This window comes from Eschscholzia californica, unplaced genomic scaffold (assembly GCF_041429995.1).
Source record: "Eschscholzia californica isolate CP2 unplaced genomic scaffold, dmEscCali1.0.p SCAF_2, whole genome shotgun sequence".
Lineage (NCBI taxonomy): Eukaryota > Viridiplantae > Streptophyta > Magnoliopsida > Ranunculales > Papaveraceae > Eschscholzia > Eschscholzia californica.
Window position 1 is genome coordinate 57,642,233 of NW_028238309.1, and position 23,428 is coordinate 57,665,660.

The window sequence follows — 23,428 nt, forward strand, 5'->3', positions numbered from 1 at the left end:
AATAGCAAAAACGTAAAACTATCTACACAAATAACAACATATGCATGTCACCCCACTAGAGACACCCAAGTTCAACAACGTCTACGGGCTAAAAGAACATTACAAGTATCACAAAACCGACATAATTCTCATAATCAAATTAAAATTTTGAAGTTCCAACCATGGTTCATTAAATTACACTCACCTTGTGTGAGGTTTTGTGAGAGTAATGTCATTTCGGGTATTTCAGACAGATTAATGTTAGTGGTGATTATTGAATTTAGAAAACATGAGGCCCTAAGGTAAGACACCTAAGAAGTGAAGGGTACCCTAAAAACACAAGTCAGTTGGAAATTGATAGCCACATAAAAGAACATGAAGAGTCCTTTTTTTGTAGGACTTTTCAACTTTGGCTTGCAGGGCTCGTGACTTAAATTCACATGCCACTATCTTATCCTGTCCCCCATCAAAATATAAAGTGCTATTCTATTAAGATGTTAATTTACTCATATTTAAATCAAAAAATGAGTGAGAGATCCAAATTTTGGGGGGTAAACGAGAGCCCAATCCATTTTCGGCCAAAAATGTGAAGCAGGTCCAAATGTCAGAAAACAGTACTATTTCCTGATTTTATTTTATTTCCCTCCCCTTCTTGCCCTTGGACGGGATATTTCCCAGTTTTCTGACACTCTGACGCGAGACAGAGAATTGATTAGTTTCTCGTACATGACATCACAACAGAAAGACATTCAGATTTTTTGAAATTTCAAAAATGGCGCCATTTTTGACGAAATTTCGACCATTTGTTTTGGATCCCGCCCATTGTATTCTGTTTCAATTCCTTCTTTGTTCCTATATATACATCCAAAGATCTTCTTCATCATTCTTATTTTGCTTCACATTTTATCTTCTGCATCTTTTTCAATCTCTAAAAACATCTTAGTTTCCAGTTCTTTCTCTCTCTAAAAGTTTCATGTTCTTATTTATCTCCTTCATCTCTTTCAATCGATTTATTTATTTCTTCATCACTTTCAATCTCTAAAAACATCAACGTTTTCAGTTCTTTCTCTCTTTAAGTTTTATGTTCTTATTTATCTTCTTCATCTCTTTCAATCGATTTATTTATTTCTTCGTCTCTATCTTTTTTTAATTTATTTTGTTTCCAGATCTTTCCAGATTTATACATCCAAGATCTTCTTCATCATTCTTATTTTGTTTCACATTTTGGAAATATTTGGTTTAAAGTTTACCAGTACATCCAAGATCTTCTTCATCATTCTTATTTTGTTTCACGTTTTGGAAAGATTTGTTCCACATTCTTATTTTGTTTCACATTTTGGAAAGATTTGGTTACAAAAAAAAAGAAATTGGTTTAAAGTTGACCAGTACGCAGAACAATTCCCGGTACACAAGAAAATTTTCTAGTACAAAAATGTCTAGTACAGAACCAAATTTCCAGTAAACAAAACAATTTCCAATGCACAAGAAAATTCCCCAGTATAAAAATGTCTAGTACATATCCAGAGTCCCAGTAAACTGAACAACTTCCGGTACACAAGACAATTTCCAGAAAACAAGAAAATTTCCCAGTACAAATATGTCTAGTGGATAACCAAATTCCGAGTACACAGAACAATACCCGGTACACAAGACAATTTCCAGAAAACAAGAAAATGAAAAACTAAGAATTTCTCTCTCTCTCTCTCTCTCTAAACTCTCTCAAACCGTTTTTTTCCAGATCTGAGATTTTCTCCGGCGAAGGGTCTTCCCTTCGCCGGATCCCTCTTTCCTTTAGTAGTATGTTGTTCTTTCTTTTGATAGTTTACGTGAGAAAGACTAAGTAGAAAAGTTCCTCTAACGATCAACGACCCCCTAGACGAACAAACCCTAAATTCCACCAATGAAATTGAGGAAAATCGACGAATCCTTCATGTGTTGCGTCCGCCTGAAACATCATTTCATTTTTGGTCTTTCTTTCTCCCATAGATACGTTTTATCGAATAGTGAGAAACAAATCGACAGAGGAATTCGAAAGCCTACCTTACATTTGCACTTTGTTGAATTCTTCTCTATGGACTTACTATGGACTTACAAGACCTGGCTCTTATCTTGTTGCTACCATTAATGGCTTCGGTGTGATCGTTGAAATTATATACATCATCTTATTTCTAGTATATGCAAACACATCACAATCAAGGATAGGTTTTCAACCTTTTTGAAGAACAAGTTCGATCATTGAACCGATCTTTTGTTATTACATAATCCAATGATGGTGGTGGTGGGGGACTTTGTGGATTCCGTGATGGTGGTGTTGACGGTTTTCCGGTGATTTAAGATATGGGGCAGTGGGTGGTTACATTGACGGCGGTTCCCCTGTGGTGGTGGTTCTCCGATGATGGGGACGGTTCTCCGACGATAAAGACGGTTTTTCCGGTGATGAAACGGTTTTTCCGGTGACGGCGACGATTTTTCGGTGTAGACTACGGTGGTGTTTTTAATATTAGTTTATGTATTATTATTTCTTTTTGTCGACCTTTAGGGTCTTTTTATTCGCGACCTTTAGGGTCTTCTCATTCACGACCTTCAGGGTCTTCTCATTCTCGACCTTTAGGGTCATTTTATTGAGTCTGTGTCTAGTCCCATTTCTTTTTCTTCATGAGGCACTTTGCATTTAAAGGTATGTAACTCTCATGAAGTTTTCAGAAGAGAGAAATAAGAATGATGTATCATCCATGTAAACAATGTGATTTTATCACTTATTAATGGAAATGGTTCCCTTGGCTTAAAAAAAAAAAAACAAGAAAATTTTACAGTACAAAAATGTCTAGTACATAACCAAATTTCCGGTACACAGAATATATGAAAACAAATCAATGAAAACTATCAAAAATGAGGAAAATTTAATTTTAAAGAGATAAGAAATAAATCTGGAAAAAAGAAGGAAATTTGTTGAGATTGGAGAGAGAAATTTGTTGAGATTACAGAGAGAAATATGTGTGGGAGAAAATAAAAAAACAAATAAATCTCGGAAAAAAACGAATAATTTTGTAATGGCAATTCTGTAATTTTATGGGAAAGTACAAGGTTTGATGTCAGACTATTTTTCAAAAAAATTTGTGTTTTCTGGAAATTTTTCGGTGGCAATGTTGTAAATATATGGAAAGTACACTGTTTGACAGCCTGGTGTGTCAGCTAGTTTTTCAGAAATTTTCGCTTTTTTGGGAAATTTTTTTATGGCAATTTCGTAAATTTCGAAAAGAATAAGGACTTTCCGGACATTTCATCTCCTAGTCTGACGCATTGGACCTGCTTTACAATTTTGTCCGAGTTTGGATTGGGCTCTTATTTTGGGCCCAATTTTGGATCTCTCATCCATTCCCTCTATTTAAATTTCATTTATTAGTTGAAAACAACAAAAATGATCTCGTACATCTTGCTTTTTAATTTCTTTCAAGATTCCAACTTTTGTCTATTATTATCTCATCAAAAAAAAAACTTTTGTCTCTTATTAAGGTTTAAATTTTAATTATACAAATATATCGCAAAAGGGTGACTAAGGTTGTATTAGTTTTTTTTGCGTCTGAATCTGAAATAGCTTAACTGAATTGGCTGAATCTTTTTACAAGTTAGCAAATTTGTTTTCCCATCTGAATTATGTTGTCTGAATCACTATTTTGACATTTATACCCTCATGTTTATTTTTATTTTATTGAACAAGTCAAATTTTCTTAAGATTACCTCAAAGAAAAAGCAATAGAAAAAACACTAGGCGTTTACTACATCAGAACAAAAAAGAGGGCCAACTCTCAAACGGTATAGCGTAAGTCGTGAGTTTCACGTAGGTAAGCAGACACAAAATAAAACCCGAGACACAGAAACACAATCTCTCTAGCCGTCTTAGACACTCTGTTTAAAAACTGAGATAGCTCCGGGTTTTTAAAGTTAGCGTAGCAGCAACAAAGATTGCATGTTTGTTTTCAAGACAGAATGTTTAAGATCAATTATCCCAAGTATTGAGAAATGCATAATACAAACCATTTATCTTACGCAAGCTAGAACAGAAATCAGTATAAATAGAAAACAAGTCTGGAATAATTTACGATTCAGAAGTCTAACTATCGCCATATCCCCGAAATATAACCAACTGCAGTATTCGAATTATAGTATATATAGATATAGATATATGATCAGGTAGAGAGATGTTTAGTGTTTACTAACAGTCACGGACCACACGATCTTGCCTCCACAACCAGTTCAAGGTTCCAATAACTCTCACCTGTAAATCAAACCAAAAAATCAGAATTCTAGCAAACAAGAGTTGGAGATAAAAAAAATCCAGGAATCAAGTAAAAATGTTATTAGGCAGACGAAGATTTTAGTTGTACCTCCCTGACTACCTATTTGTTTCAACATTCGGGGTCTCTCCGGAAACCAACAGTCTAGGGGTTCGAGTCTTGGAGGTTGTACTTTCTCGTCTAGGTTTGTCCCATATTTAGTTCGTGACAGTCTAGGTTTGTCGCAAACTAACTATAAGAACCAACCACCAAAACAAGAAAGATGTAAATACATATAGAGTAGCTGTAATGTTTTATGTTGCCTCCGTGACAATTTATGAGCTAACTCCATCTTTTTGATGTATCGAGGCCATATGATGCAACCCTAACTACCCGTCATATAATTATGAATCTATGATGAAATGAGCATTTTCGATATTTATTTCTACTCCGCCTTTGAGATCCACACGGAGTGGTCAGATTTCTGCAAGGTTGGTAACCTAATTTCATGACATCCTCACAGCTATTGTTATGTAAAATCTCAAATAATATTTGATCGAGGATGAAAGTATGCCAGTAGAGAGGATGTTCTAAGTTATAACTTCTTACCAGAACATTAAACAAGCACATCACATACCTCACCGTCAGTAACGACCCCTTGAATCAACTGAACGGCTACGATCAGACCTCCCCTGCAAATATCAACTCAATATGTCAGAACCGAGGAAAAACAAGTAGATGCGACTAGTAAGCAGGAATATACGTATTGTAGGTAACTGATAGGGGATAATGAATCTCTTACAGCAGGTGAACGAGACTGAGATAGGCTTCTGCTCCGGCTCCTACTGCTGCTCAAACTGGGACTACGCCTTTTTTTACTTCTGACATGTTTCTGACGGGGATGCTGCAGAATGAAGGTTCAGAAAAAGGGAGTCCCACCGAGGATTTGCATAATCCTTATTCTGTATATTATACTTACAGAAGGTAAAGGAGATATTGATCTTGATGGGGATCTGCAAAATTTCCAGGAACAAGCGGATTCAATATAACAAATTCTTTCTTTCATCCAAAATCCAATACCCATCTTCCATGACATGTTTAACCACATTTCAAGTGAACAGGGAAGGATAATTCCATCATAAGTTCATAACCATGTAACTGCTATATAGAAGAAGAGCACAGATAGATCCAATCTCTTTAAGGCTCCTACTTAATCACTAGAAAAGAACTTTAGCCACGAGATCATTGACAACCTAGATAACCATTCAAATGTTGATAAGATGGACTGAGTTATCAGAAAGGAAAGAAATCTTCCATTCCACCACAAACTCAGCACAACAGCTATTAGCGTGAACATGCTGGATGAGATCATGATTTAATATTTGCCATCATTGACTGGTGCTGTTGAGTGGTAAAAAAATTCCAAGAACGATTAGTTGACAGTAATCCAGCTTTAAACTCAAATACCGTCCCCTTCTCCATCCCAATCTAGCTCCACTTGGCGCTCACTAAGAATAAGATTTAGGAGTTAATATATCATTCAGGTTTCTAAAAGCTTGCCCATTTATAAAACAGCACGCTTCCGCAACCAAGAAAGTTGGATGAAATATCTCATGAAGTTTTATTTTTTTTAGTAACCAGGTTTCAGAAGGATTCATGTCTATTTAGGGAACAAACAAGATACCCTCAATCATGAAGAACAAGAATTTGGGCTGCCCACAACCCTATTTCTCATTTACCCCTATATCCACCTTAACAGACATTATGGGCAGTCACCCTATCCTCGTCTATTCAATCCTCTTGCCATTTTGACAAGCTTTCAAACTCCCAATGAGCAAAGGGGGTTATTATATCTAGTTCCGACCTATTCTGATGGTCAACCGATCCCACTATGCTAGACTAGGGAAAGACCACACCTGTTTTAACAAATATGAATATTAACAGAGTTTAACGTCAAAATCTATAGAAATTCCATACGTAGTAATTCTTTCTTGAGTTTCTATATCTCGACACTACTGCAGCAAGCACCGTCAGTCGAAAAATGTGCAGTTGGTACCATAAGAGCAGACGTCTTTCATACAAAGAAATAAAACTTTTAATGATACGCGCTTTTTTTCCAATGTCCTGTTAATTGCTTTCTAAGGAGAGAATTTCTTGTCCCATCAACCTTGTGGGTAATCTAAAAGTCATTGAATATTTGAATGTACAGGAAGATACTGAGGACCAACACAGCAAAAAGTCATGATAATAGTATAAAACAACTAAATGTTGCATTCGAAGGATCTTGCACTATATGACTAGGGCTAAACAAAGCTTACTTTATTAAAGAAGAAGGAACACATCTTTAAAAGACTGGAAGATCATTACTTTTGAGACAGTTAATGATTGAATAATGAGAAGTTAACCACCAAAACAGAAAAAATCTCAAGTTCTTCTAACCAATTTTTGTCAGTAGATAATGAGACAAAAACAAGGGAAGTAGGATTTCAAGCCAGCCAAGCTTCGGCAGGAAAAAGTTAAAATAACTAATTGGCAACATAGCTATTTCAAGAGAAACAGAGGAGAGAGAGAGAGAGAGAGAGAGAGAGAGAGAGAGAGAGAGAGAGAGAGAGAGAGATGTACCTTGAAACTGAGTGTGACCGAGACGCTGAAGAAATAGACCTGGAGCGAGATCTAGATAAAGAACGACGAGAACGTCTGGACCTCGGAGACTTGCTGCAAGACCAACAAACTGGTTAAGAACCATTTCTATAAGTAAAATTCACTTTGATGAGACCAGAGTGACCAGACAACTAAATCACACACCTCCTGCTTCTGCTTCGACTGTAGCTGTGACTGCTACTAGGGCTTCTGCTTCTAGAATAAGGACTGCGACTTCTGGAAAAGCTCCGCCTTGAGTCATACTCCTTCACCTATAATCAGAAAATAGAAGTCTAGTGGATAGAGATTTATACGTATAAACTAGATATTTATTACCCAAGCTGCACTCAGATAAAAAAAAATGGCAATCCAAGCAATACCCAAAGGGATAGAGAGTAAAATATACCCGCACATATGCCCGCGAAAAAGCATTTCGAAACTCAGAGTCGTCAAGCTTCCTTATCTGTAGGAAGAAATATATTCACCGCATTAGAAAGATAAATTAGATTGAAAGCAATCATTAAGCATGACACTTGTAAGAAATTGTGCACAAAAAGAATTAACTTACGGCATATTTCATATCATCATAATTTGTGTAGTCGACAACCCCAGTGGTACCTGCAAGGAGACAACTTAGGACAAACATATCATATATAATGCTGTTAAATCGTAAACCGATTTCTGATTGTATAAGTCGTATCGTAGATTTAAACGAAAAATCGAAAGATTCATTCTTTATCCCTATAATATGAATGGTGATAGAATATAATAGTGTTTAGGATGTAAAATTTTAGCGGGTTGGTACGAAAGTTGCATTACATTTATCAGCATATAAAATTTAATGCAAGTATTATACCATGTAACATATATATGTATATATATATATATATATATATGTTTACTATAAAAAAAATTATACTATATCGTTCATCTTAGAAACACTTTTTAACACTTACAAGATATGAATTACATCTGATGTGTTATTAGTTATGGACTTATGGTAGTATGTTTTAAACAATTATATTATATTATATTATGAAAAGCCTCCTTTATATTAACAACAGACTGAGAGTGCTGACTTCTCATCAATCGAGCCTGACGCTTTGGCCTCAACATCCTTTATTTTGTGGTTAAAATTGCATAAAAGAGAGAAGAAAGCGAAAAATTTCCTTGTAATTCTTCTTTAACTATTCAACTTACTTTAGAAAACAAACAAACAGAAGAAATAAAGAAGAAGAGGAAGACGAAAGGAAGAAGAAGAAGAATACGAAAGGAAGAACTTAGCTCAGTCCCTGTACAGTTAAAGTAGGTTTCCTATTTCTCATATTCTTCTTCTCTTTATCCCTCTAATGAGCCACTCTTCTTTTTTACCCTCAAACAACCAGTCACCCCATCATCTCCCTTAACTATATTATTTTTTGTTTTTCATATTGTTGATTTTTCCAAATCGTGAGATTCAAAGAAAATCCTACGAGTCGTGAGTAATTTACAAAGTTGGAATTGGGAGTAACCTACCACCACCATCACGATATACTTGCGAGAAACAGACATCTCCAGCCCTACGCATGTGATCCTACCCATTTAAAGCCAGTAATTAAAACCAAGTTGACGTGTTCAAACAGAAGGCAGTACGAAGATATATATATATATATATATATATATATATATATAGAGAGAGAGAGAGAGAGAGAGAGAGAGAGAGAGAGGGAGAGAGAGAGAGACAGAGATAGAGACAGAGACAGAGATAGAGACACAGAGAGATCCGAATACCTTTAGATCTTGCCATGAAGCGGAAGAAGGTAATCCAGTGACCAACACTGCATAAGAAAAAAACTTCACAAATAATACTAGATGCAGTTCACGAAGACACAAAAACAGTATACACAGAAACACGGACCACGATAGTCAGAGCGCCTAGATACTCCACCACGACCACTGCCAGAGTAGCTGCTATGACGATCGATTGACGATGATTGGCTGCGTCCACCATGTGCAAGTTCCACCTATGAAGTTGTGAAAAAAGTAACACATATTGACTAAGACCATGGATAAATCAGCATCAGAAATTAGATAATCAGTAATAACTAACAATTAATAACATTAAATTGGCGCAGACGACTGACCCGCAGTCGATTGCCATCAAAGTTATATCCATCGCGACCACGTATAGCATCTTCAGCATCACGAGCATCTTCAAACTACAAAGCAATGAAGCCACTCTTGATTTTAAATGATAATTGCAATAAAAAAAAAAGTTGGTCAGAAATGCACATGCCACCAGTTAATGTCAGGTAATTCAAATCGAGTAAAACGTTCACGAGTTACTATGAAGTGTGAAATGATATTTCGAATCTCTTCTGAGGAAAGTATGAGATTACCTCAACAAAAGCATAACCTGGGGGTCTGGGTGGAACCTTCAGATCAATATGAACGATGGGACCATACTGCATCATTAAAACCAATGGAGGACACATAATTTATTATTACAGACATATTCTCGAATAAGCACGATAGTTTTGATTCTTGAATTGAGGGTAAATTTTTCTAAAATACCATGTCCGTTTGATCAAAAACAATGAAAAAGCGGAAGCTTTCAGCTTCTCGCCTTTCAAATATAGCCTGATCTTTAATACATTAAACAATCAAGTTTGTCCTTGCAAGTAACTCCATCTTTACAAGAACAACTATAATATTTCCATGAACCTACTTCGGTTACTGTGCTCACGATTCACGAAGGTCATCATGAAATTCAGTAGCATCATCAGTATTCATGTTGAAATCAACTGATTAAGCTTATGCAAAACTAATTATGTTTGAAATTTGAAATACTACTCTAACATTGCCTGATCTTGAAATTATTTGATCAGAACCAATTTGATATAGCAGTCCGAAACATGATCTGCGGACAAACAGGAACACTTGAAGCACATTGATTACAATCCAGGGCCTGATATTCAAGCACAATTCATGTAACGTGTGAGCAAAAAATCTATTATTGATACGCCCAAGCTGCATTCAATATCATTCATCGCAACTTAACCAAAATTAGTATCTAACTTTTTCGTATCACCCAACTGACATAGGATTCTGTATATAATCTTCTAAGTTCTACGAAACGAGATATCATGCTCATACACGCAAATTTACTATTAAGGCCCACAAATATGCACTTAGAGGGACGCAGGTATGAGGTGTTCTCAACTAGAAACAGATTAAAAAGATAAAAATATTGATGCAAGAAGATCACATCATCGTAAATGTTCAATGAAGTACTTTTCCGCTTGGATGCAGTTTTCTTTGACAATGCGATGTGGTACCTCGAGGTGGTAGAGCAGCGTAGCTTCAATTTCATATATTTTTTTATGTAGTAATAGTATTTTATTCTGCTAACTACATTTTTTAGATTTGCTTCTAGTACTACAGTTTTTTTCAGTAATATTATTTTATGATTGGTCACTTCAACCCTTTTGATTACCTCTACAAGTTAAAGAAAAGAGAGGAAAGAACCACAAACAGTCACTTGTCACTTAAGAAGACAACAAGAGTTGCCACTTCACTGACTTGTCACTTAAAAGGACTTTATGATGCGCACGCTCCTCCACTGCATAGAGAGGCATAAGTTCTGATGCGGTGCACCTATATTTTGCCTCGAGACGTATCGATCCCATGCGTCTTTCTAACATTGCTGACTACAACTAAAGTCAAACTAATCATTGTCCGAACACACCGATTACGAAGTATGACTCCTATTTTTAGTTTTGAGTTTTCCTTATTAACTGACCGGCACTATAATGCTCAATGAAATTTCATTTTTCTTCAAGAATATTTTTCCTATTTTATAGTTGCTTCGATAATGTACTTACTGCTTACAAAGTTACAGAACAGTTTGACGATCAATGGATGAAACCCTAACGAAATATAGCAAATATTGATTTCAATCATTTTACTATTAAATTGACTAATATATCACAAACCTACTACAAATATTTCAACTTAATTTACTCATGAATTATATGAAAATTCACAAAATAATAAAAATAATTTAGATGAACACTCAAAAAAATCACCTTGTAGAACAAATCTTCAACTTCTCTCTCTCGAATATCACCAGGGAGATTTCCCACGTAAAGAGTTCGACTAGAACGACCACTCATAGTTCATAAACCTGTGCCAGTCGAACAGGAATAAATTAGAAACCCTAACTTTCCGGTTCAAATGCGAATGACCAAATAAAACAACACAACTACAAATTGAAAAAAACTGTATATTTGATTCAAGTAAAAAGGAAATTAGTTTATTAGCCAATTTGTCAAATCAACCTGTAAAACAAAAATGACGGAAAAGGAACGATCTTTGTACAGAAAACCCTAATTAAACGAATTCTATATAGAATTGTAGGGTTTGGAAGAACAAACTTCCTTACCTTCTTCGAAACGAATTGGAATTATGGCGGAGGCTTTGAGGAATAGTGGACTAGGGGTTTAAATTGGGACACGTTTCTCTACGAGCTTACGTCACTCGATCTAGTAAAGTTAGTATCTCTATGAATTTCTGGACTTCCGATTCAGTTTCAGATTTTAAAATGGGTGGCTCTAAAAGCACCGAGCCAAAAGGCTGTTAGCATCCAACTCTATTAGCACCTGGCCTAACTGTTATTTTTTCTGTTAGCACCGTCCAACTATACAGGCACCGGTCAAAGTGGAGTTAACCCTAACTCCTCCATCCATCTCTTACAAAATTTGAACCAAATTGGGAATCCAAACTTTCTTTCTCTAAAACCATTCATACCTTCTCTAAATATTTGCTTCTTCTTCCAAGTCATTTATATCTATAACTTTGTCTGTTCTTCTTGCCATGTTTTCTCTAGTAAAAACAAGAGACGAGTGAGAGAAGGAGGTGAAATCATGGTTTCAATCTCCAGAAGGCCATGTTTCTTGGTGATAACTTGGTTGCTGGTTTATCAATTCTTGAGAGGCACCAGCAACTGAGTATTTTCCTGCAAGATATCACCTCCATTAGTGATTTTTTATTCAATTACCTTCTCTTTTACCTACCATTCACACAAATTATAGGAGTACTATGAAGGAAAGGATAGATTGAAACCATGATTTCACCGTCCGTTTCCGTTAAGTCACGGATTAGCCAATCCGTTACTCTTCACATACAAACGGATTGGCTAATCCGTTTCTATTCACATACTTACGGATTGGTCAATCCGTGAGTATTTCAATCCACATATAACGAGTGAGAGAAATCATGGTTTCAATCTCTCTTCCTCCATTTATACTGCTTCTTCAATTCTCTGTTCTTCAAGTAATGAATCTCATGAGACGAACCCATTAATGATGATGATGATCGGCCATTAATTTTGTTCACTTCATCTTCGTCTTTTTCGATGATATTATAGCCACTTTCTCATTTGATTTCTTCTTTATAGACTTTGATGAAGAAATCGTTAATGGAGTAAAAGGTAAGAAAACGTAATTCGCATTATTTTTTCCCCTGTTTCTGTTCTTGTAGTTCTTCATCTCGACTCCGTTCCTAATGCTGAAGTACAATTCAGACATTGGAAGGAAAAAAAAAATGCAAGAAGAAGGAAAGGGCATAAACCCTAAGGTTTTTTTGTTTCTTCATCTTTCTGTGGTTATTTTTTTTCGAGCTCGAATCATGGGTATTGCTTGTTATTTTATCTTCAAAACCTTTTCTTGTTCTTTCTGCTCATGGGGTTTGTGTTTTTTTCAATTTTCAAATCTTCTTGTTCAGTGTGATAATGGGTATTGCTTGTTTTTTGATTTGCTTAAAAGATTTAAGGTAGACAGATTGTCTCAATTCCTATAAAGGTTTGTTTTTAAATCATATAGGTTTTGATTTAACAAGAAGATAGTGAACATGAAGATCCATATCTGAAATTGGCATACATAGTAATCGTGAATGATAGATGGAATGCCATCAATAACCCATACACAAATTAGGGCTTTAATTCATTTGGTTTTGGAACAAGATGGAAGAAGTAAACGAAGGTAAACGTCACTCACATTAAAAACCGGTGCTTATAGAGAATTCGGGTCAATAACCATTGACCCGAATCAATACAATTTCCGGATGCTTACAGTTTTTTGGTCCGGTGCCTTTAGAAGCACCCTTTTAAAATTACGTTGGGGAACAAGAAATTTTATGAAAGTTTAGTTCAAGGACTCTAACGACTTAAAAGTATGGTTTATTTCTACATTTTTCTACTATTTGTTTTTTGGTCCTTCATTCTTTACCCTCTCCAACTTCATCTTCTTCATTTCATTGCCACCACAAGTCCACAACCACCTTTTCTTTGTTCTCTATCTCTCTCCCCTCACTCCCTCTCCTCTCTCAGTCTTCTCTCTCTCTCATATGCAACCCCGAGTCCACGGTGAAATCTCGTCGAGACAAACCTCCAGCAAGTTTGCAAACCCTTGTCCAACACGAGCGATTTTTCAGCCTTGAGACCCTTTATCAAGCACGAATATTTGAGGGGGTCCCCATCACTGGGGTTCTTTTGGCGTGAAAAACAACTTGATACTAGCCCTACAGATAGAAAGACAATGAAGAAAGTAGTGGTGGTGATAGGGGTGAAGTGAAGATGGAGATAAAAATTTTTAAGAAACATAAAGTTTAGATTCAATTTGTATGTTGCAATGGGATCAAAGTGTTCATTAATTATGTTGATGGGCCCTGTGCCTGAATTACTAACATGCTTATTCTTTCACGTGGGAGATTTTATAGGGGCCCCCGTTTTTGTTAAAAGGCCCCTCCTTTAAAAGCGCTCTCAAATCTTTCATTTTGATTGGAATGTCCCCTCCCGAAGAAGACACTCTCCCTTCTATAGTTTGACCTAACGGTAAAGTAAAGTTAACGTCGTTAGGTCAAAATTATTCACACAAAAAAACTTCTCTTGACCGATCAAAACCCCACCCCTCTTTCATCTTCCTCATAACCTCTGTTTCATCTTCTTTTTCTTCAGTTTATCTTATTTCTCTCACCTTTATCACTACCGCCATTTTCAGCTTCATCTTTCCCTCATTCTCTTTCAATTTCCCTCTCGTTCTCTCTTTCTTTCTCCCTCTTTTCATCTTCATCTCTTCCTTTTTCATTTTCCTCGTAACCACAGGTTTAGTTTTTTTCGATCTTTTAAAACTTCATTGTTTGAATACTTGAATCTACTGGTTAGCAACACAAAGAAGTAGATTTTGAACCTTATTTAGAAGCATTTCGTCTGAAAGTGGATCAAAATCAAGAGAGGAACAAAACCCTCAAGTGAGCTTTCAAGTTGCACCAGACCGAAAAGCTACTGGTGGCAAATACGGTGGGCTCGAGCCGTAAATGTTGCATAATTCGGCCTGAGCCCACCAAAAATTGGGCCAATAGCACCACCAGTAGCTCTCATCATCTTCTTTTTCTTCAGTTTATCTTTTCTCAGTAAAATCTATCACCTCTATCAATACCCCCATTTTCATCTCGGTTTCTCTCTCGTTCTCTCTCGACTCTCTTTCTCTCTCCCTCTTTTCATCTTCATCTCTTCCTCTTTCGTCTTTCTCAAACCCTAGTTTTAATTTTTTGAATGTTTAGTTATCATCAAAGTGGAAGAAGAGGAATGTTTAGAGATTTGAATTTTGAAGAGATTTAGAACCGAGATATGTAGATTACTAATGTAGGTGGTATACACCTTAAAGTGAGTTTTTTTAACCATTGCATGCCCCCCTCCCCCTTTTAACCAAACAAGGTCAATGACTATTTACCAATTCAATGAGTTCAAACCAATTTTATTGCATTTTGTAAACATAATTTATTCCTTAAATATAATGTTTAACAACTCTGATCTAGTGTTTGAAAAGTTTTTCCAGTGGTTAAACCTTTGAAAAGTGTTTATCATTGGAGCATCTCTAATGCAACACTCAAGAAAACTCTAAAAATCTTACGTGTCAAGTGTGAAAAGTGGATTTCTAAATGGTCTCTTTCCTATTTGGCCATTTAGAGATACGAAATTGAAAAGCCCTCTCCAATGCAACACTCGAGAGAAACTCCAGAAACTTATATTTAGTATAAAATTAATTGATTTGCTTATGTAACACTTAGAGATCCTCAAGAAGATACTCTAAATTAGAATGTCCTCTTAAGGATTTCTAAAATAAATCTTGACACATCATTTTAGATATTCATATTGAGTCTTGCATTGGAGATGGATTTTAAGAAAGAAACTCTAAAAATCTTATGTAGCACTCTAAGATTTAGAATTTGAGTGTTGCATTGGAGATGCTCTTAGTTTTAGGTTGATTTTTTTTATTTATTAAATTTTAAGTTGATTTCGAGTGGTTGGTAAGTGGTAATCGATTCCCTCATATTTGAAAGAAGTCCGGTAATGTCGGACTTTGCTGGTCCAAGAAAAATACCCTTATAGAGTTATAGATACGAGTCATTGGCTTAATGGCTTTAGCCTTTAGCGGTGTGGGAAGAGCAAAAAGAAGCAGGGTCCGAATGGTCCATGTACAGGCACCCTTTATATTTTACCTCTACAAGAACCTTCAGAGGCGGGAACCCCAAAAATTCGAAGATAAAACGGGGAAAAAGAAGAGGGAAAGGAAAGAGAGAAGAGAGAAGAGAGAAGAGAGAAGAGAGAAGAGAGAAGAGAGAAGAGAGAGGAGAGAAGAGAAGCAAATCAAACATGGACGAAGTGCTCTCTCGGATAGTTTTTGACCTAGAAACCCATCAAAGTACAAACGATCCAGATTCCCCAACTCCAATTTCAAAATCAACTCTTTTAGATTTAAAAACCCTTTTCAGCAATATCATCAACACCAACGATACTGAAGAAATTGAACATTTCTGGGAAGAATTAGCATCAAAAAACCTATCTCCAGCTTCACTTCTTCGCATTCTCACTGTTTCAATGGATTCTGGTCCTACCCATCTCACTCTTTTAGCTTCCCAAGTTTATCTTTCAGTTCTTCTATCTCCAAATTCACCAGTTTTCACTCTCTTCACTCCCCTAGCCTTTCTCACTCTTCTTCAATCTCTACGACGATCTTTCAAACGTCATAAACCAAATCAATCACTTGAGGGAGATGATAATAGTGGTGGTTTAGGAACCCACAAAGCTAAACGGAAGAAAAAGTGTGGTGGTGGTGGAAAAACTAGGGTTTCTCGTAATCAAGTTGAAGATAATGGCCATGATGATGAAGAAGATAACGACGGAAAGCAGTTTGATGTTAGGGTTTTATTCCCTGTTCTTGAAAGGTTAGAATCAGTTCTTAGTTTGATTCATTTAAATAGGTTTCCTGATAGTTTAAAGTCTTTAATTCAAACTATAGCTGAAATACCCATAACTGCACTTGAATTTTATGAGAATTCAACAAGTTATCATAGATTATCGGATACTTGTTTTCGAATTTTAAGTGGAGTTTTAAAGCCTGAACATGGTGATCAAACTACTACAGCTATTGAAGTATTGAAATGTTTATCGCCCGCTATCCTTTTACTGAAATCGCAAGCTCGAACTTCTGCTATGAGATTTGTGACTGGTAAGATGATAGTCATGGCAAAGAGTAGTGATGCTGTGAGGAAAGCAATTATTTATCTCCCCAGGTATTTAGTTAATAAGGCGCCTGAGAAATCGGAGCCTCGTGCTTCTGCAGTAGAATCTATAATGGAGATTGTGAAAGCAATGGAATTTGAAGATCAAATTGCGTTTGTGCATTATGTGGTAAAAATGACATATGGGAAGGCTCATCTTAGGCTAATGGCTGTTGATTTAATCCCAAACCTTTTGATGTCATTACCAGATCCATTAGGGGTAAATGCTGAAGATGAGAGTACTGATTGGTGGGGGTTGAAGTGTTTCGAGGTAATGCTTAAGAGATGTTCTGATTCAGCTGCAGGAATTCGAGCTCGGGCTCTTTCTAATCTCGCACAGGTAGTGGGATTTTTATCAAGTGATGTTGGGAGTTTGGCTCAACTGAAAAAGATATTGAGGCTTGAGAATGGTAGTGACCGGAATGTGGATGGATTGAATGAAATTCTGAGAAAAAGGTGCCTGGATGAGAAAGCGGTTGTTAGGAAAGCGGCTCTTCTTCTTATTTCAAAATCAACTTGTCTTTTAGGAAACGCGGTCGATGAAGTACTGCTCAAGAGCATGGGCGTTGCTTGTTCCGACCCGCTCGTAAGCATCCGTAAAGCAGCAATTTCCGCACTCTCGGAGGTAGATACATCTTTCGGTTTCATTTTGTTTTTACTTTATGTGTTGAATGAACAAGCTACAGTTGGATTGTTCCTCTGAATAATCAAAAAGTGCAGTGATTGTATAGTTAAATATTTGAAAGAGGCTAAGCAAGTTAGCATTTTCAGATTAACTAGTAGTTTCCTTTTGGTCCTCATAGTTAGAGTAGACTGATTTATTGGCAGTTTCACTAGGCTGGCGCATGTGATTTTAGCGGTGCCTTCTGTATTCTGGTTTGTGCAATAGATGCCAATTTCGGTCAACTCTATTTTTGGTCGTGATATTATTGCCATCTACACGCCTGAAGTAGATCGTGAAAGTTCATTTTAAGTCCTTTCTCATTAGTAATCCCCATTCATGATGATTTCCATCTCTTAAGCCGAAAAAGGGAACTTATTCAATTCTTTCCTACTTCTGCTCCTACCTATGTCGGTAATAGCAATTATCGAACTTTTAGTTATGAACTTCTACCAGTTGTGCTTCTTTTACTGAACTTTTACGGTGGACTATTTACTGGGTTGCAGGTTTTTAGGAAATGTTTGGACGAAAGAGTTGTTGTGGAGTGGCTTCATTCTGTTCCACACTTAATAGCTGATAATGAGGCAAGCATTCAGGAGGAATGTGAGAATTTATTTCTTGAACTTGTCTTGGATAGGATCTCAAAAGTTGGATCCCGAAGTTCCAGTCACAGCAAATCTACTTTTTCCGGTAAAAAAAGTTTCAAGGAAGAGATCGAGTCAATTTTTCCTGAAGGTGTGTTTAATCTGCTGGAAGGCCTATGTGATGGGGAGGTGACACCTTGCTTGAAGAAGATTTGTGCAAGCCTAGGAAAGAAGAAAAGGATAAAACCAATTCTTGCTATTTCACTTCAGAATATCATAAAGAGTTCGGAGTCTATCTGGTTAAGTCAGTCGAGACCAATAGAGAAATGGACAGCTCCTCCTGGTGCGTGGTTTCTTCTCTCAGAGGTATCTGCTTTTCTGCCGAAAACAGTGGGCTGGGAGTTCCTCCATCATCACTGGCAGCTTCTTGACAAGATTGAGGTCAGTGAGGTTAGGAGCCCCTTTGTGCCAGAAGATTTTCCAGAGGAGTTTGAGGGCAGTGAACCCACTTCTGCCGCTTGGGCTGGGGATCGTGTTTATCTCTTGCAGACTATTTCTAATGTTGCTATTGAATTGCCACCTGAGCCTGCTGCAGAATTAGCGCATAACTTGCTTAAACGAATTGAAGATTTCAATATGCACCCCACAGAGGTATATCTTGCCTTTGTTTATTGACTATTTACAATTTGGTCAATCTTACACCATTTGCCTTATTAATTTTGTTCACTCTCTGTCTCTCTCTACTCTTTCTTTTTCTGGAAGGTTAATGCTCATGTGAAAGCCCTCCGAACTTTATGCAAGCGGAAGGCTTCGAGTCCCGAAGAGGGCGATATCCTCGTCCTGAAGTGGGTGCACCAATTGCTCTCTAAAGCTCTGCAAATTCTTGAAAGATATGTCTCAGAGGTTTCAAAGACAAGTTTAGCCAGTAGCTTTCTAACACCACCTAGAAGTTCAAATAAGAAGGGAAAGAACCTTTCAGCTACCTCTTGGTCATTATCACAAGCTGTTGCTGCAGTTTATACTATTGGCTCACTGATTATGGTTAGCCCTACGGCAGATTTGAAGGGCATTATTCCGGGTTTACAGTCCATCATCACTTCAGGGAGCTCTGAACCAAAAACGAAAAAACTACCCAGTCCTATAGCTTCTATAAAGCAGATGGCCCCTTCCTTGTATCTTCAAACTTGGCTAACAATGGGCAAGATCTGCCTAGCAGATGGAAAGCTTGCGAAGCGTTATATTCCTCTTTTTGTGCAAGTTGGTTTTCTCTCTCTCTCTACATATATATATATATATATATATATATATCTGTGTGTGTGTTTCTACTTGTTGACTTGTGCAATACATAATGTCTTGAACAACTAGTGCTGCAGGAGCTCGAAAAGAATGACAGTGCAGCCCTGCGCAACAATATTGTGGTGATGATGACTGATTTTTGTGTTCGGTACACTGCATTAGTTGATTGGTGAGGCCTATGGAGATGAAACAGTTTAAGCTACTCTTGACATTTTCACTCTAATGATTTTTTACCCTATTGATTTCTCAGTTATATATCGAAGATCACTAATTGCTTACGCGACCCATGTGAAGTTGTCAGAAGGCAAACATTCATTCTTCTCTCTAGATTATTACAGGTTTGTCACACCTACTTTCAATTTCTAATAACTCCATAATGTTCGTTGGAGATATCTTCTAATTTAATCTTTCTGGCAGAGGGACTATGTAAAGTGGAGAGGAGTTCTTTTTCTTAGATTTCTCTTGTGTTTAGTTGACGAGTCGGAAAAAATTAGGCAACTAGCCGATTTCCTATTCGGAAATATCTTAAAAGGTTAGGAGGCTAACACAATTCGTAAAGATCAGCTTATATATACGTTTACTCGCTGATTGACATGCTCGAAATTTTATATGCAGCAAAAGCACCACTTCTGGCATATAATAGCTTTGTGGAAGCTATTTTTGTTCTAAATGACTGTCATGCTCATGCTGGACATAGCGGATCACAAGCATCTGGAACTGAGAACCATCGTTTCGCAATAAGGTGTGCATGATTTTGTTTTTGGAGTTCAGACGAAGAACACTTTGTATGAGAGAGAGAACTTGGGTTCCATGGTACTTAAATCTTGTTTTGTTGTAGAGGGAATGACGAAAAATCGAAGTCCCAAAGGATGCATATCTATGTATCTTTACTGAAACAAATGGCTCCGGAGCACCTGTTGGCAACTTCTGCAAAACTTTGTGCCGAGATTCTTGCTGCTGCATCTGATGGTTTGCTAAATCTTGACGATGTCACTGCTCAGTCAGTATTGCAGGTACTTCAGGACATGCTTCTGAAGCACCTCTCTCTCTCTCTCTCTCTCTCTCTAGTCTCTACCCTAATACGATTTTTTTTTTTTTTTAATGTTTTTCCGATCCTAAAATATTATTTTATTAATGAAGGATTTATGTTTTTTTGGAAAATCTTATGAAAAATCCTTATTTGCAACCTAACAAAAGTCATCAACAATATTGATATTTGAACCTTTTAGCTATAGAAAACCAAATTATTTTCATAATGCTTCTTAATTGTTTTCAATTTTTTTATTTATTAAGATATAGATTTTATCACTTGCCAGCAAAACAAGATTCACCATTGGCCTACATATAGCATACATGCACATACATCTTCGTGCCGGTTATCTTTTATATAGTTAAACAATTGAATGAATGGATGATCATAACAGGATGCTCTTCAAATTCTAGCCCGAAAAGAGATCAGAATTCAATCAAACCGAGGAGCAGCAGCTGAGACAGAGATAGATGAAGAAAGTAATGGCGCTGATGCTGCTTCTGCTGCAAAACGGAAGTTGGTCGCTCAAGTAGCCAAGAAAAATTTGATCCAAAATGCAATCCCCATCTTTATAGAGCTAAAGCGATTATTAGAGAGCAAGAGAAGTCCCCTTACAGGTTGTCTAATGGAATGCCTTCGAGTTCTTCTCAAAGACTACAAAAATGAAATTGATGACATACTAATCGGCGACCAGCAACTCCGGAAGGAACTACTTTACGATATGGAAAAATATGAAGCTGTCAAAACAAAATCCACCATTGTTGAAGCTGTCACTACCATGAAGAGAAAGAACAGTCTTTGCTCACCACCGGGGCTTCGACCTGGCTCATCCAAGCATGTTGATGAACAGAATATGAGAAGTAAGTTAGCCAGTAAATGGGTAAGCCCGGAAAGGGTTGCCTCTGTCATGGCTGATGTTGCAGCTGAAGCAACTGCTAAATCTGTTTTAAGGGAAGTGAACCGAGGAACCCCCACCCCACAACTCAATTCAATTAGTAAACCAAAGCTGAAGTCTTCCATGGGAGGAAGAGCTGTTTCTAGAGATCGACCACGCCATGTTATTGAATCGTTGAGGAGAAGAGAGACATTTGATTTAGGTGAGGAGAACTAGTTTCTTGACTACTAAATACACGTTTTTAGAATTAGTTGTAGCTTGAAAGCGAGTTTTTGTAGTCGAGCTCATAGTTCATGTAATCTTTTCCTAAAATAACTCATTTTTATGTAATATTTTTTTTCATTTCAATGTATGTATATAGAGAAATTCAGAGCTTTAGATAGTAAAAACAAGATTCTGCATAAAAAAGTTGAAGCTGATCTGAGTGTTTAGAGCTTTTAATAAGTTTTGAAGTTTATGGGGTATCAGAGTCTTAGTCGGAAACTCAAGGGTATTAATGGTTGATTCAGGTTGTTTTGATATTCAATCAGACACAAAATAAGTCCGAATTAAGAGTTCATAATTTAAAATGATTAGTATACTCATCATCGTAATAAATCAAACTAATACGATTCAAATTTAGAAAAGATGGGAACAATGAAAAAGAAACAAGCACCATCCAAATAGTTTCAAAGCCTTATAAGTAGGCTCTTTCTTTTGGTAAGAAACAAAATTTTGTGTTGATTCAGATTTAGGCGGCGAAAGTAAAGAAAAATATCTGTAGCAATTGAAAATGTAGATATCACACAAGGAGAATGAGAAAAGAGACCACCTAAAACATATTATTGGATGACTATCTTCCATACAAGGATGATAAATTGGATTAGTTTTTTTAGTCTCAAGGTCATCTATGTGACCCTTTGAGGAGTAGACTTGAAGTTGGTTGAGATGGGGCAAAAATAAAGTAAAACACTAAACAAGCAACTTGATGGCAAAGACTTCTTCAGCCAGAGGAAGTTGAGAACACTAATGGGCTTGCTTTATACAGTATATATAATTGGTCCCTCCCTGGACAATAGGATATGGGTCTAGTTATCAACCAACCAAAACTTCAGATTTAAACCTCTGCTGTTCTTGTCAGTCCCTCTGCAGGTTAAACCTGAACCAGAGAGATCTAGAGAGAGAAACAAAGAGCCAGATATAGAGAGAAGAGTCATTACATGAACCATATATGCATCATGTGGTCCTCACTCACTTTCCCTCATGTACCCCACTCTGCACCAATCCCCAACTTGCATTTTCACTTTTACATTTTCATAAAAAAAAATATATATTTATAATTGAAAAGATTGAGATGCCCATTCAATTTCTTTATAAGCAGAGTTTGACTCTTGGGGACTACAGATTATTTGGAAATGAAGTTTTCTTTTCTCCAAACATTCATATCCAAAAAGCATGGTGCTTTATAAAATGTTTGTTTTCATTATTTCTACAAAAGTACGTTTATATTTCTCATTATACGAATTGAAATTTTTGAAGGGAATGAAATCTTCTCTAAACATTTATATACAAGAAAGAAAACTAACAAAACTAACTTATAACAATTTTCTCTTGCAGAAGTAACAAATAGGTGTTTAAATGAATTGAAAATCTTAAAGTTAACTGTAAATACCAATAAAAGACCAATAGAAGACAATATGCCGACCCATGTGTTCGTGTAGGAAAGAATAAAAACCGAAGAAAAAACATCACCAAATTTGAGTGGAAGTAGAGTAGAAGTCTTAAAAAGTGTGAAAGTAAAATCTCTTTTCTTTTCCTCTATGCCTGTCACCATCTTTTTTTCATATTTGACACTAAGAATCCTTACATTTACATGATATGAATACATCATAAATTAAATTAGTATTATAACTGCTATCATTAAGACATAGTCTTAGAAGTCATATAAAGACTCTCTTAAGACCACTCTAGAGATATGAAATCATCGTGAATTGAATTAACGCCGTGACCAGTATCGCTAGAACATCCTCAACCGTATAAAAACCCTTAAGACTATACCGAGATAAGTTAATGGAATCAGTGCATTAAACTACTAGTATAAAGTATAATATTAGTAGACGGTTTATTCATTATTGTATAGAGATTTTGGGCAGACCATCAGATAGGTGGTCCAAGGAGGAGAGTGTACTTGCCTTTGCTACCATTATAAAGAATATATCACAAAACAAAACTTAAAAGGGTAGTTGTGGAATTATGTTCATTGAAAAACAATCTTCATATTACATACCAAATACAAATTCCACAAAATTTACCATTACACCAAAACTTCTCTCATCTTCTTTCTTAACCTCAAACATCCCTACCATTCCAAGTGATGTACTATCACTCAACCCTAACAATTTAGCTAGACAAGGAACACTATTTAAGTAATCTCACACACCTCTCCTTATCAAAACCACAAAATTATACTAAAAGTTAATAAATAAAATC

At 36.4% G+C, this 23,428-nt stretch overlaps 2 protein-coding genes across 5 annotated transcripts; one reads left to right on the forward strand and one right to left on the reverse strand.

The window, feature by feature from the left end:
* Window positions 1–3,949: 3,949 nt before the first annotated feature.
* LOC147559465 (serine/arginine-rich splicing factor SR30-like) lies at window positions 3,950–11,459 on the reverse strand. Of its 4 annotated transcripts, none has more exons than XR_015234608.1 (15): window positions 11,317–11,396; window positions 10,961–11,058; window positions 9,272–9,337; window positions 9,017–9,091; window positions 8,791–8,896; window positions 8,664–8,710; window positions 8,409–8,466; window positions 7,462–7,511; window positions 7,300–7,356; window positions 7,059–7,165; window positions 6,876–6,968; window positions 5,233–5,761; window positions 5,056–5,157; window positions 4,891–4,945; window positions 3,950–4,255 (listed from the first exon to the last, which is right to left on the reverse strand). XR_015234608.1 is itself a non-coding variant. In XM_086661357.1 (15 exons), exons 2-14 carry the CDS (start codon window positions 11,045–11,047, stop codon window positions 4,898–4,900), a joined length of 930 nt encoding a protein of 309 aa, XP_086517483.1. In that variant the 5' UTR covers window positions 11,048–11,058; window positions 11,317–11,459; the 3' UTR covers window positions 3,950–4,255; window positions 4,891–4,897. The 4 variants fall into 4 exon arrangements, 2 of the variants coding, with proteins under 2 accessions (XP_086517483.1, XP_086517484.1); XR_015234609.1 differs by having other exon boundaries at window positions 11,213–11,328; XM_086661357.1 differs by having other exon boundaries at window positions 5,233–5,266; window positions 11,317–11,459.
* A 3,861-nt stretch (window positions 11,460–15,320) lies between these two features.
* Window positions 15,321–21,367, forward strand: LOC147559466 (binding protein). The gene is made up of 9 exons (XM_086661370.1): window positions 15,321–17,118; window positions 17,661–18,389; window positions 18,501–18,995; window positions 19,112–19,203; window positions 19,285–19,372; window positions 19,452–19,566; window positions 19,650–19,776; window positions 19,873–20,047; window positions 20,459–21,367. The coding sequence occupies exons 1-9, from the start codon at window positions 15,406–15,408 to the stop codon at window positions 21,173–21,175; spliced, it is 4,251 nt and encodes a 1,416-aa protein (XP_086517496.1). The 5' UTR covers window positions 15,321–15,405; the 3' UTR covers window positions 21,176–21,367.
* Window positions 21,368–23,428: the final 2,061 nt, after the last annotated feature.

Excerpts from the sequence above, each read along its gene's own strand:
- LOC147559465 (XM_086661357.1), bottom strand. The coding sequence starts at position 11,047 with ATGAGTGGTCGTTCTAGTCGAACTCTTTACGTGGGAAATCTCCCTGGT. Across the intron at positions 8,711-8,790 it reads TAGGCGCTCTGACTATCGTG|TGTTGGTCACTGGATTACCT; the intron begins GTCCGTGTTTCT and ends TTTCTTATGCAG. Across the intron at positions 7,166-7,299 it reads TTTCGCGGGCATATGTGCGG|GTGAAGGAGTATGACTCAAG; the intron begins GTATATTTTACT and ends TTCTGATTATAG.
- LOC147559466 (XM_086661370.1), top strand. The coding sequence starts at position 15,406 with ATGTACAGGCACCCTTTATATTTTACCTCTACAAGAACCTTCAGAGGC. Across the intron at positions 17,119-17,660 it reads CAATTTCCGCACTCTCGGAG|GTTTTTAGGAAATGTTTGGA; the intron begins GTAGATACATCT and ends ACTGGGTTGCAG. Across the intron at positions 19,567-19,649 it reads ATTCGGAAATATCTTAAAAG|CAAAAGCACCACTTCTGGCA; the intron begins GTTAGGAGGCTA and ends TTTTATATGCAG.